The sequence below is a fragment of the Marmota marmota genome, unplaced genomic scaffold, assembly GCF_001458135.2.
Source record: "Marmota marmota marmota unplaced genomic scaffold, marMar, whole genome shotgun sequence".
NCBI lineage: Eukaryota > Metazoa > Chordata > Mammalia > Rodentia > Sciuridae > Marmota > Marmota marmota.
Window position 1 is genome coordinate 14,828,206 of NW_026000075.1, and position 17,860 is coordinate 14,846,065.

The 17,860-nt window shown below is 35.6% G+C and overlaps 1 protein-coding gene across 5 annotated transcripts in view; it reads left to right on the forward strand.

Annotated features, from left to right (window-relative positions):
• Wdr49 (WD repeat domain 49) overlaps window positions 1–17,860 on the forward strand; it is a 145,498-nt gene that overhangs the window by 105,917 nt on the left and 21,721 nt on the right. For 4 of the 5 annotated variants that reach the window (XM_048814360.1, XM_048814362.1, XM_048814363.1 and 1 more), the window contains 2 exons: window positions 10,768–10,877; window positions 12,599–12,760. The exons of the other annotated variant lie outside the window; for it this stretch is intronic. In XM_048814360.1, coding sequence (XP_048670317.1) covers window positions 10,768–10,877; window positions 12,599–12,760 — 272 coding nt within the window. The remainder of the gene's footprint in view (window positions 1–10,767; window positions 10,878–12,598; window positions 12,761–17,860) is intronic. 5 annotated transcript variants of the gene reach the window in all.

Here is a 17,860-nt window from a genome sequence, read left to right on the forward strand (position 1 = left end):
ATTTAAAAAAAAAAAAAAAAAAAAAAAAAAAAGATTATGTTGAATCTATAAATCAGGTGGGGAAAATGACAATATTAAATCTTTCTTCTCATGTATATCTCTACATTTATGCAAGTGTTCTTTGATTTTGTTCATTAAAGTTTTGTAATTTTCCTAACATAGATGTTATTGTATGTGTCTTATATGTATTGTAACTAAATATTTCAATTTTGGTGCTAATGCAAATGATCTGTTTTAAATGTCAAATTTTAATTGTTTATGGCTAGTATTTAAGAAAGAAATTTATTTTTTGTGTATGTTAACTCTGTTTCCTAAATCCTTGCTAGATTATGAGTTCCAATAGGTGTTTTTTTTTTGTTTTTTTTTTTACTTTTTGGGATTTCCCATGTAGACAATTATGCCATTTTTCTTTTCTTTTGTTTGTTTGTTTGTTTGTTTGTTTTTGGTTACTGGGGATTGAACCCAGGAGTGCTTAACTATTGAGCCACATCCTCAGCCCAATTATGCCATGTTCAAGAAAAGATAGTTTTATATCTTTTTAAAATTGATTTTTGAAAAAATAAATGACAGTGGAATGCATTACAATTCTTATTACATATATAGAGCACAAATTTTCATATCTCTGGTTGTATATAAAGTATGTTCACACCAATTCGTGTCTTCATACATGTACTTTGGATAATGATGTCCATCACGTTCCACAATCTTTGCTAGCCCTCTGCCCCCTCACTTCCCCTCCCACCTCTCTGCCCTATCTAGAGTTCATCTGTTCCTCCCATGCTCCCCCTCCCTACCCAACTATGAGTCAGTCACCTTATATTAAAGAAAACATTCGGCATTTGTTTTTTGGGATTGGCTAAATTCACTTAGCATTATATTCTCCAACGTTAATCATTTACCTGCAAATGCTACGATTTTATTCTCTTTTACTGCTGAGTAATATTCCATTGTGTATATATGCCACATTTTTTTTAACCATTCATCTTCTGAAGGGCATCTAGCTTGGTTCCACAGTTTAGCTATTGTCCATTGTGCTGTTATAAACATTGATGTGGGTGTGTACCTGTAGTATGCTGTTCTTTGGGTATAGACCGAGGAGAGGGATAGCTGGGTTGAATGGTGGCTCCATTCTCAGTTTTCCAAGGAATCTCCATATCTCACACCATGAACAAAACTCAACTCAAAGTGGATCAAGGAACTAGGAATTAAGCCAGAGACTCTGCATTGAATAGAAGAAAAAGTAGACTCTAATCTTCATCATGTGGGATTAGGCCCCAACTTCCTTAATAAGACTCCTATAGTGCAAGAATTAAAACCAAGAATTGGTTTTAATTAATCAATAAATTAATCAATAAATTAATTCTTGGTTTTAATTAATCAATAAATGGGATGGATTCAAACTAAAAAGCTTCTTGTCAGAAAAAAAAAAAACAATCAGTGAGATGAATAGAGAGCCTATATCTTGGGAACAAATTTTTACCCCTCACACATCAGATAGAACACTAATATCTAGGGTATATAAAAAACTCAAAAAGCCAAGCACCAAAAAAACCAAATAATCCAATCAATAGATGGGCCAAAAACCTTAACAGAGACTTCTCAGAAGAGGATATACAATCAATCAACAAATATATGGAAAAATGTTCATCATCTCTAGCAATCAGAGAAATGCAAATCCAAACTACTCTAAGATATCATCTCACTCCAGTCAGACTGGCAGCTATTATGAAGACAAACAACAATAATTGTTGGCGAAGATGTGGGGAAAAAGGTATACTCATACATTGCTGGTGGGACTGCAAATTGGTGCAGCCAGTTTTTTTTTTAAAGAGAGAGAGAGAGAGAGAGAGAGAGAGAGAGAGAGAGAGAGAGTTTTATTAATATTTATTTTTCAGTTTTCAGCGAACACAACATCTTTGTTTGCATGTGGTGCTGAGGATCAAACCCGGGCCGCATGCATGCCAGGCGAGCGCGCTACCGCTTGAGCCACATCCCCAGCCCTGGTGCAGCCAGTTTTATCTCTTTTTTTCCAACATATATAACTCTTATTTTCTTTTCTTGTTTTATTGCATTAGCTAGGAATTCCAATATGATGTTGAGTCAGCATGGTGAGAAGGAGCGTTCTTTTTTCTTCTTGGTCTTGGTCTTAGGGGGAAACCATGTAGTTTCTCTTTATTACATATGATAGATGAATGTTTTTTGTAGATGGTTTTTATCAAGGTGAGGAAGTTTCCTTCTTTTCTGTTTGCTGATAGTTATTATGAATGGGTATAGGATTTTGTCAAATGTTTTTTCTGATCATATGATTTTTCTTCTGAAGCCTTTAATGTGATTTTGATTTTGAGAGGATGATTTCATTTATTCTAGTTTCTTCTGTGCAACTGGAATTATATAAATTGATTTTCAAATGGAGAACCAGCTTTGCATGCCTGAATAAATTCCACTTAGATATGGTAGACAATTATTTTTATACATGGTTGGAGTTTATTGCTAATACTGCTTTGCAGATTTCTGTAATTATGTTTATGAGAAAGAATGGTCTATATTATTTCTTTATTGAAATATCTTTGTCTGACTTTGGCATGAGAGTTATGCTGACTTTCTGGAATGAGTTACAAAATGTTCTATTTTCTGGAACATGTTATATAGAATTGATATCATTTCTTCTTTAAATACTTTATGGAATTTACCAGTACAAATGTCTGAGTCTGATGCTTTCTGTTTTGAAAGGTTATTAATTATTAATTCAGAAAAGAAATATTAAATGTTTAAAAATAGACACTCCCCCCAATATACATATACAATTACAAAACAGAATTCTGGTAGGGATAAATATTTGAACCTACTACATGAAGACAAACAAAAAATATTTTGGTACTTTTGATTCATTACTTATTCCAAATAAGAAAAGAAATAGGGCTTACTCAGAACTGACAAGAAGATAGTTCTTCTATAAAATTCCCACCATATTTCAATTCAATGCGACTGTCATTTTAGAAATCTTGACCAAGTGGAACACCATCGCAGAACTGTCTTTTCTCTGTTGTTCACTGGTCACAGTTTCCCATTCACTGAGGCTATAAAAGGAGGATGAAAGAGAAGGAGAATGTTGGCATTGCTGCTCTCCCTGCATGACAGATGCACAAAGCTGACTCTTCCTTCTCCTTCTCACCCCAGGGTCCAGTTGAGGGTTCTTTGATGGTCCCACTCAGGACCTCTGTATTGCACATTTCCAAACGAATGCACTCTTTGGCTCTCTCTCTCCTGTGTCCATCACAGTTTATTTATTTTTAATTTTAACCCCCTCATACTTCCAGGCTTTCCCTTTGTACATAATTCTTATTGGGTTCACTTCTGCTTGGCTCCTAGGAAACTCCTACATCCTCACTATGTCAACTCTTCCACCCACTATATCCCTTCTTTACCCAATTGAGCCACAACTTTTTACCTGTAGACTTTTTAGGTATGAATGAGAACCCAATCCACCATGTCCCTCTCTTGGTTATCCAGAGTCTGTACATCAAGTTCTTTGACTGGTCAACATGACTGGAGGCTAGAAATAAGAGGCAAAGAAGCGTCCCTCTGCTCTCATGGGGTGGGCCTCAGCACATACCTATAACTCTCTGACACAATCCTCCCTGTTAATGTCCAGTTTGTGTCTCTTGTATCCTAGGGTGCTGACTGGCCTAAGCACCACAAGTCAGTTTGGGAGCTATCTTCTTGGCAAAGTGGGCTTATATACAAGGAATCTAGCACTTCCCTTTGGAACATAGGAATGTTTTATTTCCCAATTAAGAATTTTGCTCTCAGACATTTTGGACTTCTGCTGATAGCTAAATAGAAGAGAAAAAAAAATCTTATTTAGACATCCTCTTATACTAAATTATACTTTGATATTTGTTCTTCCATTTCCTTGAATTGTGGCTTGCTGAAATGTCAAGTGGCATTTTATTTTCAGGCAAAAGGATATTTCCAATTTAGAAATATAGCATAACAAAACCTGTACAAGCAGAGAGTGCTGAGAATGGAAAGATAAAATGCCCCTTCCTACACACCCAACTAAATTTTGCAGATAAGGAAATAAAGTCATCCTAGGGCAACATCACTATTTCTCCTCATGTCACACTCCTGAAAAAGGGAAGACAAATGTTACAGATTCCTGCTTAAGAGTATTTCAGACAATATGCTAATTTTTCATTCCCTGTTATGCTTTTAACAATTTTTATCAGCCGTTCCTTAGATTTGAAAATTGGAATTCGAATGTTTTACTACTCTCTCAATTTACATCTCATTGTATTTCATTATCTATTCATCTTAAGCACTTTGTTTTATGAAAATTATTGCTGATATGTTTTTAAATTCACAGATTTTTTTTAACCTCAAGCTTTGTTCTCTGTTATAATAAATGGGCATACAGAAGAGCAATCTTCTCACCTGGGTTGTGCTTAGGTAGGCTGTGGGAGATTCCCAGGTAGGGGCAAGGATGACGCAAAATTTTCTCTGTTGTACTTTTTTGAAGGACAAAAGAATACATCAAAAGTGCTAACGGTATTTAAAAATGCTTGTTTTTAACCATGTTACATTTAATTCAGATGAAGGGATTGAAATGAGAGCATATGGAGTAATGCCATTTAGGAATCACCAAACTAATTGAAATAAAATTGTTAAAAATGTGTCTTCAGAATTGAATTGCCAGGTGCATCCCTCACTTCTCCCAGGAATGTTACCAGGAATCCTACGTGGAAAACACGGTCCAGTGGAGTTGTCAGCTATGAAGTGTCCTTCGAGCTTTCTGTCCAATACTGAAGAGATTATCAACAATTTTCTTTCTAAGAAAATGTTTTCTGAAGAATGTGCCCCTTTACCTAGTCATAATAATAAATTCGATTAATAAATTCAAGGAGGATATTATGCCAGTTATTGTCCATATGCAAAAATTTGAAGGAAAGATAAATGTGTGTGGAAGTTTAGAGAGACTAAACAAGAAAAAGCATATTTGGTGTGTATGTGAATATGCATCTGGGGGCATGGCTAAGAAAGATGGAGAAGGAAAAAGAAAATGTCTAGAGAAAATGAAAGAATCAGCTAACATACAGGAAAAATTAAATGATCTAAAGGTATATTCTCATTTTAGTGCCTAAGATTATCTTTCCAGGAAAAAACAATTGGTGTATATTATCTTCTGGCTTGTACACAAATACCTGGTTTTCATACCACTTATAATAGTTTATAATAGAGGTAGGTAGGTGGTCAAGAGCATACTTCCATTTAAATCCTGGGAGATGAAGATGAATGTAGTATTTAAAAGACCAAAGGAAGTCTTAATGCTAGTTTAATAGCTGATTCAGAGATACAGATTTCCTCCTTCCTTAAATTCTACAAAAATTATACTCTGACTAAAAAATGAAAAAATAAAAAAGAAATGAAGAGATATATAATAAGGAATAACCATAGTAGACATGAATTCTTCTTAAATTATAGCAATATTTAATTTTTGGACTCAAAATTATTTTAATCTAGAAACATTTATATAAGTCGATTCATTTAGATAACATAAAGTTAGAATATTTTTATATTGCGAAGATAACATGTTTTCTTTATGGGAAAATTTGGAATTACTAACAAGCAAGAAGAAAAAGAGGAAATCAGTGTAGCAAAACCATTGCTAAGGCATTTCACTTTCCAGACTTTGTTCCAAGTATTCTTGTGAAAATAAAAAAAATTAATATTATGAAATTGGGGACTTAATATAGTTTATAGTGTGTTTTGTCATTCAAAAATATAGTGACTAAACAATATGCTAATTTAGCATATGCTAATTTAGCAATATACTAATTTACTAAATATAGTGAACACATTTCTGTATTAATTAATGTGAGCATCTATGGATATCAATAATCATAATGACTTCCTAGAAATTTTTCATGTAGCTTTCTTTTTGTTGCTTGTGGTACTGGGATTGAACCCAGGTTCTTGCATATACTAGGCAAACACTGTACCATTGAGCTATATCCCCAGTGCTTATCATATAGCTTTTACACATTTTAACTGGGAAAACATTTTTTTTAAGTTTCTTCGTGGGCCTATCTTGGAGTACCCAGTGAAATTCATCATTAGAGTAAATTCTTGGAAGTGGAAGTGCTGAATCACAAGATTTAGAGGTCTTTGCGACATTCACTAAAACCGCTGTCTAGAAATGTGAAATTTTTGGCTGCTTTACTGTCTTGGAATTGAGATTGGATGCTACTGTCTTCTTAAAACTACTAGTGAGATATCATTGTTTTAAATTGGATTCTCTGTTTGCAAAGTAAACATTATTTTTTCATGTTTATTAATTTTAGTAAATTAATAATAACATTGAAAGGGATATTAGAAGTGTGCCAGACTAACTCTTGTGGCATCTTTAAGAAGCACAACCCAGTCTCTTTTTGAGTAATTTCTATGTAGTAAATTCATTCACTGTCATACACTCTGTTACAGAATGATTCTAATGTTAAGTCAGGCCTATCCTGTCATAGAACTCTCATTCATTGATCTTTATTCTTATTCTAGGCCAACAAAGATCATTTCTATTTCCCCTTCTATTATTTGACACATTCCCCTTGTTTACAGTTTACAAAATTGCTTAACAGAAATAAATTCATTATTAGGAACCAGGATAAATAATCAGAAGAGAAATTACACAAATTTCTGAGCAAGTTTATACATGACCGCTTAAGGCACACTTACAATTAAGGTGTTTTAACCATGTTAAATTATAGCGTTCTGAATTCCATACTGTTATTAGAAGAGAACTGACACCTAAAAGTACTTGTATGGTATTGATAACCTAATTATTTGTCAGCATATATTGTGAGAAAAATTGAATTTGAAAATGGATGGACAACTTCAAGAAAAAATATGTAACATTCAAATCTCATTTCAAACTAGACCTTATTTGAATTAAACACCTGAGGGATTGACTATCTGCTTTTACCAACAATCTGTGGCAATAATTATCCTATGCTCAGGTATGACAAATGAAAGTCTACTTAATTTTTGAAATTTAAGGCTTACAACTACAGGTAGGTGCAGGAAGTTATTATTTGGGGGAGTGCCTTATCTTCTTACTTTTTGTCTTAATGGTAGCTCCCAAGTGTTTTAGAACTGGCTCATAGGGGGCTCTTGGAATGCCCCGCTTTCAGGGAAAAGTATCATCTTATTCTGTTTGAACGTAATAGTAGCCAGTCCCTATAGAGCTCTGACCATTTCCAGGCACTGTTCTAAGGCCTTCATGTGTTTAAGTCATTTAATTTTCAGTATAATCTTAGGCAATTGCTGTTATTATCATCCCCATCTCACAGCTCAGCAAACCACAGCAGAGAGAAGCTGTGTGATTGGTTCTGAGTAGATCAAATCCAAACATAGGCACTCTGGCTTGAATTAGCCCTCTGCCACCACTCTGTGCTGCTGTCCAACAAGCATCATATAAAAACCTTAAAAATTGGTGTGTCACAGTCAAGTCATCCGGTATTTTGTCAAGGACCCAATATGTGAAAGCCACCACTCAAGGTCCTTTCACTTTCCTTTTATTGCTAAGTAGGGCAATACAGTCATCATCAATCTGTCATCATCTTCTCTCTGCAGCCAGAGCTGAGAAGAGGGAGATCAGCTACAGTCTTTCCTTCTCATAGAATTGGTGCTAAGGTTGCCAGAGCCCACAACAGGCCCTACATATGAGGTATTTTTGCCAAAAAGCCCTAGAACTTTCTTTAAGTCTTTCACAGCATGCTTCTTCTTCTTTATCTTCCTCCATGACATCTACTCTTAGGAACGATCACCTCTTCTCAGTCCCCAACACACTTTCATGGTAACCACTCCCCCATGTCGATGTCTATGTGAAGAAAGCACTTTGTTGTTGGCCTTCTGATCTAGTCCTGTGGACAGTTTCCCTTTCTCTTGCAGCTTTATCAATCTAACCACATTTCACAGGCAGCCATCTAAGTAAGTAGTGCAATTTGTTATAATTCCAAGAAGATTCTTTTATGCCCTGCCTGCTTCTATCCTGCTGTGGATAAGACAAAATATTTTATTTTTACAACAAGATACTTAATTTAGACACCACCAGATGAGTCAGCCAGAAAGCAAATAGTCCAAAGGCAGGCGAGAGTTCTGTGGGCTTTGGGGAAAATCAAGGTCTGATGTTAACTAGTCAAAAAAGGGAACTTCCTGCTTCTAGCCCACCCTCCCAAACCTTTTGTACTTCATCAACAATTTTCTGGGGGAAAGGTATATTCTTAACCCAATAACTGCAAGGCCTAACTACATCATAACCCACCTTTCCAGTATTCACCAACTTGTTATTGTTACAGATTCCTTTACTTTCTTAAAATGATCATTCTGTTTTCAAAGCACAGACATTGGCTAAATAGCATGCTATTATTTATAGGAGATGGCATATTGTGAGGGAGGCCAATCCAGCATGATTTGGGAAAAAAATTACCCACCTACCTTAAGGCTTTTGGACAGCAAAACCCTCCTAAAAAAACCTGTAATTCCAAATAACTTATGTAGGTACTCTGCCTACTCTAAAAACTGAACTTAACTCCTCTCCTCAAGTGTGGGCTGTGTTTGGTTAAGTTGCTTCCAGAGAAAAAGTAACATTCAGGTGGGTGCTGTAAGCTGTTATTACTGCAAAATGGGCAAACACAGTCTTGGCCAGGTGACCAAGGCTGACATCAGCAGTGGGGAGTCAGGTTGATAGCACATGTCTTGGATTGGATGTGATGAGGGCACTTGCGTTCTGTGGCCTTCCTCCCAATAATGAATGACACCAGTTTAAGAAAAATGTCAGGCAAACCTAAATTGAGAGGTATTATACCAAAAGTCTGACCCATATTCTTCACAGTTGTCAAGATCATGATCCACAAGAAAAGTACAATAAACTGTCACAGGCCAGAGAAGTCTCAGGATTCAGATAATGAAGTAGAACATTTTTGTTATTACAGAACATGGAAATTAGGAAAATACTAGTAGAAACCCTTAAAAATTCGAAATTTGATTACTCATTATATACCAATTTGATTTTTTAATTGGGTTAAATGGTAAGATATTAACAATAGAGGCCCAGCCCAGTGGCTCACGCCTGTAATCCCAATGGCTCAGAAGGTTAAAGCAGGAGGATAACGAGTTCAAAGCCATCTTCAGCAACAGTGAGGCACTGAGCAATTCAGTGAGACCCTGTCTTTAAATAAAATACAAAATAGGGCTGGGGATATGGCTCAGTGATTGAGTGCTCCTAAGTTCAATCACCTGTACCAATAAATAAATAAGGAATCTGTAACAATACCAAGTTGGTGAACACTGGAAAGGTGGGCTATGATGTAGTTAGGCCTTGCAGTTATTGGGTTAAGAATACACCTTTCCCCCAGAAAATTGTAAGTATTATTTATTTAGATCTGGTGCTCCCTAGACATTAATAATGATTTTTGACAACTACCAGCTGTGGCTGTTAAGTTTGAAATCTATAATAATGAATATTAAGTATTTGAGATTATTTATTACAAATCAATAAATAAATGATATTAACAATAGAGAACACTGGGTGAGAGGTATACCAGAACTCTGAACAATTGTCATATCTTTTCTGTAAACTCAAAAAGAATTCTAAAATGAAAATTTTGTTTATGCATATAAAAAATCAATAAATTCTTACTTCAAGCTGTATATATAGCATCTGATATTAATGTTAAGAGTGCATAGATTTAATTTTGCTTGTATTGACATTTTAAGCTGGATTTGTGAGATACAGTAAAAATAGAGTAGAGGAAAAGGAAGGAGGGCAATTAACATTTATTGAATAATATTATGTATTAGGTACATCACCATCTTTCATCCATTGTACCTCCTAAAGGAGGAGGTAAACCACAGCAAAATATCATTGCATAGAAGGAAAATTAAGGTCAAGGATATAAGACATATCTCAAGGTCCTACAGCTACAAAATATGAAGCAGAGTTGAGGATGAAAGAGAGTCTTGAAGAGCCAAAGCATGCAGAGAAGGGAATCAGAAGGACCCCGGCAGGCAAAGGTCCCCATGGCTCTCCGGGGCTTGGGGAAAATGGGTGTGTTTTTAGGTCTGGTGCTCCTTAGACATTAATAATGATTTTTGACAACCACCAGCTTATGGCTGTTAAGTTTGAAATCTATAATAATGAATATTAAGTATTTGAGATTATTTTCTTTTTTTCTCACAGAATTTTCATACAGCTAAATAAGGAGCTCCCTCTCTCCCTACATTTTGTTGATAAAAAATCTTTTCTGTGGATTCAACTATTCTAAAGGTTTTTTTTTTTAATAGATGCATATGGTAAGCTCTAAATATACTGAACATTTGCATTTTGGATACCTTAAGTGAAGATGGAGGACTTGACATGGATCACTTCTACTTGTTCCTTGTTGCCCTTGTAATTAATTTACTCATTGTAGGATGTGTGTGTCTTTCTGTAAACTTTCATTCTGCATCACTTTTTTTTCTGACTTTCCAGTTGTTATGGGAACAGAGTTCTTGCTTAACTAGACTCTTGGCCTGTAGTTCTCACTCTTTTATATCATCACCTGGCTAGCAAGTATTTTATTCAAAGGTATGGCTTGATTAGTGTAAATAGATGTCACTACTTAAGTACACAGAAACTGACTTTTTTTTTTGGTAGAAGTATAATATGTACTTATTGCCACAAACTGTCCTTGTAGTTAATTTTTTATTTCATCGTGAATTATTTCTTTCCAGTGTCAAACTATCAGAAGATATAAATTTAGACATAAAATATGAGGAAAGAGATATTTATAAGAAAAAAACACCTAAACTTTATTATGATGAAACTATACAAAAATCAGCCAGTAAGTAATCACTGTTGATATAGTTTTATGTTGTTATCTTATAAATCAGTGTGAATCCGGGAAACAGCTCTTCTGTATGCCAGAAATGTCTGTATTTCTTAAAAAACCTAGTGTAAGATTTTATGGTATCCATTAAACAAAGGAAGAAAGTAAGGTTCAGAGATATTAAGTAACTTATTTAAGGCTATACAGCATGTAAGTGATGCAACTGTAAGCCAGAAGACATGTGTAAAGTGCTTCTTGTGATTCCCAAAAAAGATTGCATCAGAATGTTGACACTTTCCCTAAAGCATTTAAGAAATGATGACTCTGACAACTTAAGTAGAACTGGAGACCATTAATGTTAAGTGAAACAAGCAAGGCACAGAAAGACTAGTGCTACATAACCTCACTCATATGGAATCTAAGTTGATTTCATAGAATCTGATGACAGAATGATGGTTACCAGAACTGGGATTGTAACTAGAGCCCTTGCCTGTCATCTGGGAGGACCCTGGTTCCACCAGCACTGGGGAAATAACATGGGGTTACCAGAAGCTGGAGGTCGGGTAGGGGATGGGGAAAAGGTGATCAGTGGGTACTGCATTACAGTCAGCAGGAAGGAGAGTTCTGATGTGTTATTGCACAGGAAGGTGACTCTAGATAATAACGGTGTTCTGTATATTTCATGAAACCAGAAGAAAGAATTTGAGGTGTTTTTACTTCAAAGAAATAATAAACACTTGAGGTAATAGATATGTTTAGCTTGATTTAAACATTATGCAATTTATTTTTGTATCAAACTTCACATGGTATTCCATTAATATGCAGAATATTGTTTTATATACCAATTAAAACAAATTTTATCAGTTAATAAATTAATTTAATTTTACTTTAATAAGGAAACATCAGTTTCCTTTTATCTTTCCTCAGAGTTCCTCTTTGCTAAATTTGTAATTTAATGAATATAATTTAATTTTAAATAAAAAATAGATTAAAGAGGAAAATATGAAAATGAATAAAAACCCTTCTTGCCTCAGGATCCAAAAGCTAAACAGGACTTGTTTCATAGCAGGTGCTGACTATCAAACCTACCCTAAGTACTGAGCCTCATAATGACAAAGGTACAGTTTCTATCTTCCCAGAGCTAATAAACAACATAAAGTCATATCTTGAATTAAGCTTTCCTTGATTTCTATACCATTACCCACTTACATGTGAAGCCATTTTTTTCATTCTGTCCAAAACATTGATTTTAAGGGTCTGATTAAAATGAATTACCATCATCTCTTTTGTGTGTTTAATAAATACAGTGACACAGCCCTGGTTTACATTATTGTGGAGTGAAAAAATACCTGCCAATTCAAAATTATAGATTTTTTTAAAAAAATTATATACTGAAAAGTAAATAGATTCCATTTCACAAAGGATATATAATTTTCTCGTAGATAAAAGAGAAATTGAAACATTTCCAAACTGCAGAATATTCATTTTCAAGGAAAAAAAAAGTAAAATAAAAAAAATAAATAAATGAAAGGGAAGTCTTGAGTTCATCTTGGTCCCTCTGAATAGAAAGGACCCTGGATTTATTTTGAACAGCTGTGTTTATAGTGTTTGCTGATCACTGCAGCTGTACCAGCTGAGTAACAGGAAGGTTCAGTTTTAAAAAGTTAACTTGAAAATGTGCTAGTTTCTTCTAAGGGATGAATGATATTGTCCTTTTCCCATGTCTTTCCCTAAAGCCTGCTGTTTTGAAGGTGCGTTTAGGTCATTAAGCATCCGAGGGCTGAAAGAGCTGCCGGAAGTGAAGAAACCTTCTTTCCTTCTAGACCTTGAGAAATACTTTAGGGAAGAGCCAGAGGAGGAACATCCCCAAATTCCAGAGCTTCCTTTACTTTCTGAAAGTAAGTCCTCAGTCATCATACACCTCCACTCTCTCTCTCCACTAATCTTAAAATATAAAGTAGAAAAGCATGTTTGCCTTGTAGGTTATAGTGAAATGAAGTGGGTAATTTGATTGTTGAGATTTATAGCTCAGCTGCTGGTCTGTGCTCTCAGGAAAGTCAACAGGCTGGAATTCAAAAAAGGAATATTTTTATTTTGTCCCTTTCTGAAGTCAGAATGCCATGAACTTGTATTATGCATCTACTATGGATGAGAACCTCTCTCCCCAAAATAACCTTAATGTTCAAAACTGGTCCCAGAAAATGAGGCATCATGAGACTGCTTTAGAAGAGAATCTCTGGCAATCTGGTTTTGTTCTATTCATGTCTCTAAAAATAGAGGCCACTTAAAGTGTATTGTCTCAGAGGCTGCCAGCTGCAGTGCTGGGCTAATAAGAGAGGGCAAGAAAACTTAACTTAGAAAATACAAGTGAATGATCTCTGAAGATTTGAAACAAGATGTGCAAAAGAATACCCAATTTTTCAGACTATTCTAATTTTTTGAGTTTCTAACAATTTAAAGAATAATTTCTGCATGAAATTTCTGCATGAAAATTTCTCCACAATGGGGAGCCCTAATGGGAGCACAGGTAACACAATCTGATATTCAGTGAAGCACTTAGAAAGCATATGCACACTTCAGGGGAGCTCATTTAAAATAATTAATGAACAGTGTAAGTTTTCAACCTGCAACAGTCAAAAAATCAGAACTACATGGCATCTGTCTGAGATCTGTGGCTTCTCAGCTTTCCAAATCTTCTGACATCAGATTCCTTGAACCATAAAAATCATTGCGGTAGAAAGGTGTTTCCTTATGTCCACACTTGTGGATGTTTGAGCTTCTCCTTTTCTCTTGGTCCCCTGTGGAAAGGGAGAACAGCTGCTCGCCATTATTTATTTATTTTTGCTTGAAATTTCACTTATGAGCAAAGTATATCTGTCATTCCCCATCACCATAGTTTCCAGTCTACTTATCATCAGTTTCCTTTTATCTTTTCTTAACGTTTCTTTTTGCTAAATTTGTAATAATTTGCTTGTCATGAGGGTCATCTGTGGCTTCTGCTCATTTCTCTTAAAAAAGTGTGCAGCCATTAACTATGGTTCTAAATAACCTTTAAGTGTATCTGATGAGGTTTCCAATCTATCCCCTTATCATTTTTCATCAGGATGATCCATCTTTAATAATGAATATGGGGGAGTAGGTATCTTGTTCTTGTGAGATGCAGACTGGGAGCATCTGGGAAACAGACATTAACAAAAGATTCTGAGAACCAGGATGAAGCTATATAGACTGTTCAGACCCAGGGTAAGCACAGAGGAGAAAACCAGGATGGAGCAAGGAGTCTGAATTCATGCAAGATGAATACACAGCAGGAGGTAGTGAGTGAGGTGAGAGAGAGACAGGTAAACAGAAGCAAATCCCATTCACAAAGGACCTTTCATACTGTGCAGCCAGATGAGGATGTAGATGAATTCTGCTTATAGGCAGGGAGGATGTGCATGTTGGGGGTTGGAGGTGATGACTAGATCACAATATGTAAAACATGTGAAAAACATTTACAAAGAAAACAATTTAAACTAAATTTCTTATACTATATTTTCTTGTAATTTCTCCATGTTTTTTTTTTTAAACATGCTTTCTTTCCCTTTTAAATTTTCTTTCTTTAGCTTTTCTTCATTTACCTTTTAAAAAAAGATTTCCACTCATGTGCCTTTTCTGCAAGGGAAAACAGTTCTGCCTTTTAAAATCCTCACAAGCTTATGAGAGGTACTGATGCAAACTACTGACTTTACAGATTACTATGTGACATAGGGTACCACAGATGAGGTTTGGCAAAGGTACCAAGAAAGAAGACGGATTCTTCCTGGTTGGGGCCTGGGAAGGAAATCAGAGTGAGGGTCACATCTGAGCTGGGACTTACAGAATGAGGAGGAGTTCAAAGGATAAGGAAGGAGACCTGGAAGTCGATAGGGAATAATGTAAGAAAAGACACACCGGAGATAAAAAAGGGACAGAATTAAAACAAATGCATCCATGTTGACTGCTATGGACAACTTCAGATACTGAGGCAGTTGCTAAGTCTGACACACAAATAGGGGTTAAATGGAATGGGTCATATTTAGAATGTGTTGAGTTTGAGGTATTCATGTGCCATTTAGAAATAAAGGAGTGGAGGGAGGAAGCATATTGTAACATACCATAAATAATATCATGGTCTTCCATTAGAAGATCCTGAAATCATGCATGTTCATGTAGGCGTTTAGATATTGAATGCCTTCCCTTTGTGTATCTGGCATTCCCTAAGGTAGATATGGAATGTGCTAGCATCTATGCTGGATGGTGGAGACACAGAGATAAAATGTAGAGGCCCAGCCTTCAAAGACCTTGAAAAGTCTAGGTGGGAAAGTAGATAAGTAAACATATAATCATGTTTACAACAAGGGCTATGGTACAGATAAGCACTGGGTACTGTGGAAACACATGGAAATTCAGAGACATTTTCTCAGGGAAACAAGATTAGGCCTGAGCTATATATTAAATGTTAAATTGCAATAAGTCAGATAAGAAAAGAGGGGGGTGTTTCTGGTAAAGAAGTAGCATATGCAAATCTAAGGTGGTTTGAATAACATGATGTGTTATGGGAGACACATGCAGTTCCTAATGGCTGTATTCTAGAAGGGGCATGAAGAGAATTAGGCTAGGTAGGCACAGGGGGCCAGATCACGGAGGGCCTAGTCTACTAGTCTAAGGACCTTGGCATTTATTTAATCAGAAGTGAGGAGCCACCGAAACGTTTTAATTAATTATTCTGAATTACTACATGTTATCTCCTCTTCAGAGCTTTTATATCTCTTTGTAATATTGTTTTAGTGATTGCCCTAGAGGTGAATATTCTTTCCTGTGTCCTTCAGTCCTTGTGATACCAGGCTTCCATCTGAGATCATTTCCTTTAGTATGAAGAACTTGCTGCAGTATTTCTTATAATATAGGTCTATATACCAATATTTTCTCCAGCTATTATGTGTCTGAAAAATGCATTAATTTCATTTGGACTGTGGGAGAAGATTTTCACTGGGTTTAAAATTGTAGATGGCAAGGTTATTTTTCTTCCTACTCCTTAAAGATAACGTATTTCTTTGCTTCCATAGTTCCTGTTTAAAATCCTACTCTTAATATTATTGATGCTTCTTACTCTGACTGCTTTTAGGACCTTTATCCATGGATTTCAGAGGTTTTATTGTGATGGATTTAAATACAGTTCTCTGTATGTTTATACTCCTTAAGATTCATAGACATTCCTAAATGCATCTTTCTTCAACTATGACCATTCTCAGAAATTATCTTTCTCCTATAATATTTCTATTTCCCTTCCTGCTGTCTCATATTATTCTAGGATTGTGATTACATGCATTTTAGAGAGTTTAATTATACCTCAAATCTTTTGATGCTCTTCTTTTCTTTTTTTCTTGTCTGGCCTTCAGTTTGTATATTTTATGTCACTTTTCTTTGAATTCCCTAATTCAATCTTTTGCCAGCCTAATCAGTTCCCAATATCAGATTTTATATATGTCTAAAATTACACACACACACACACACACACTTATTTCTAGAATGAAATTTGGAATTATACATGTTTTCATTTATTTTGTCCATCGTTTTTCTGTTCCATTTATTTATTTATTTATTTATTTTTTGACATGGGATCTTGCTATGTTGTCTAGCTTGGCCTCCAATTCCTGGACTTAAGTGATCCTCCTGTGTCAGTCTCCTACATGTCTGGGACTATAGGTGCTCATCACTGCATATGACTTTTCTTTTTTTTGCGGGGCGTACCCGTGGATTGAACTCAGGGACACTCAACCACTGAGCCACATCCCCAGCCCTATTTTGCATTTTGTTTAGAGACATTGTCTCACTGAGTTGCTTAGCACCTTGCTTTTGCTGAGGCTGGCTTTGAACTCCCAATCCTCTTGCCTCAGCCTCCTGAGCCACTGGAATTACAGGCATGCTCCCCTGTGGTCATGTTTTTAATAGCTATTTAAAAGTCCTGATCTGCTAAACACCAATATCTGAATGGGAACTGGTTCTGTTTCTAACGTGTTTTTCCTTTTTGGTTATTGTCACATTTTCCTACTTCTTTGCAAGCCTTATAAGTTTTATTTTTAATTTATATATGACAGCAGAATGCATTACAATTCTTATTACACATATAGAGTGCAATTTTTCATATCTCTGGTTGTATACAAAGTATATTCACACCAATTTGTGTCTTCTTACATATACTTTGGATAATAATAATCATCACATTCCACCATCATTTTTTTTTTTAAATTTTTTATTGTTGGCTGTTCAAAACATTACATAATTCTTGATATATCATATTTCACACTTTGATTCAAGTGGGTTATGAGCTCCCATTTTTACCCCAAATACAGATTGCAGAATCACATCAGTTACACATCCATTGATTTACATATTGCCATACTAGTGTCTGTTGTGTTCTGCTGCCTTTCCTATCCTCTACTATCCCCCCTCCCCTCCCCTCGCCTCTTCTCTCTCTGCCCCCTCTACTGACATTCATTTGTCCCCCTTGTATTATTTTTCCCTTTCCCCTCACTTCCTCTTGTATCTACTTTTGTATAACTCTGAGGGTCTCCTTCCATTTCCATGCAATTTCCCTTCTCTTTCCCTTTCCCTCCCATCTCTCATCCCTATTTAATGTTAATCTTCTTCTCATGCTCTTCGACCCTACTCTGTTCTTAGTTCCTCTCCTTATATCAAAGAAGACATTTGGCATTTGTTTTTTAGGGATTGGCTAGCTTCACTTAGCATAATCTGCTCTAATGCCATCCATTTCCCTGTAAATTCTATGATTTTGTCATTTTTTAATGCAGAGTAATACTCCATTGTGTATAAATGCCACATTTTTTTTATCCATTCATCTATTGAAGGGCATCTAGGTTGGTTCCACAGTCTTGCTATTGTGAACTGTGCTGCTATGAACATCGATGTAGCAGTGTCCCTGTAGCATGCTCTTTTTAGGTCTTTAGGGAATAGAC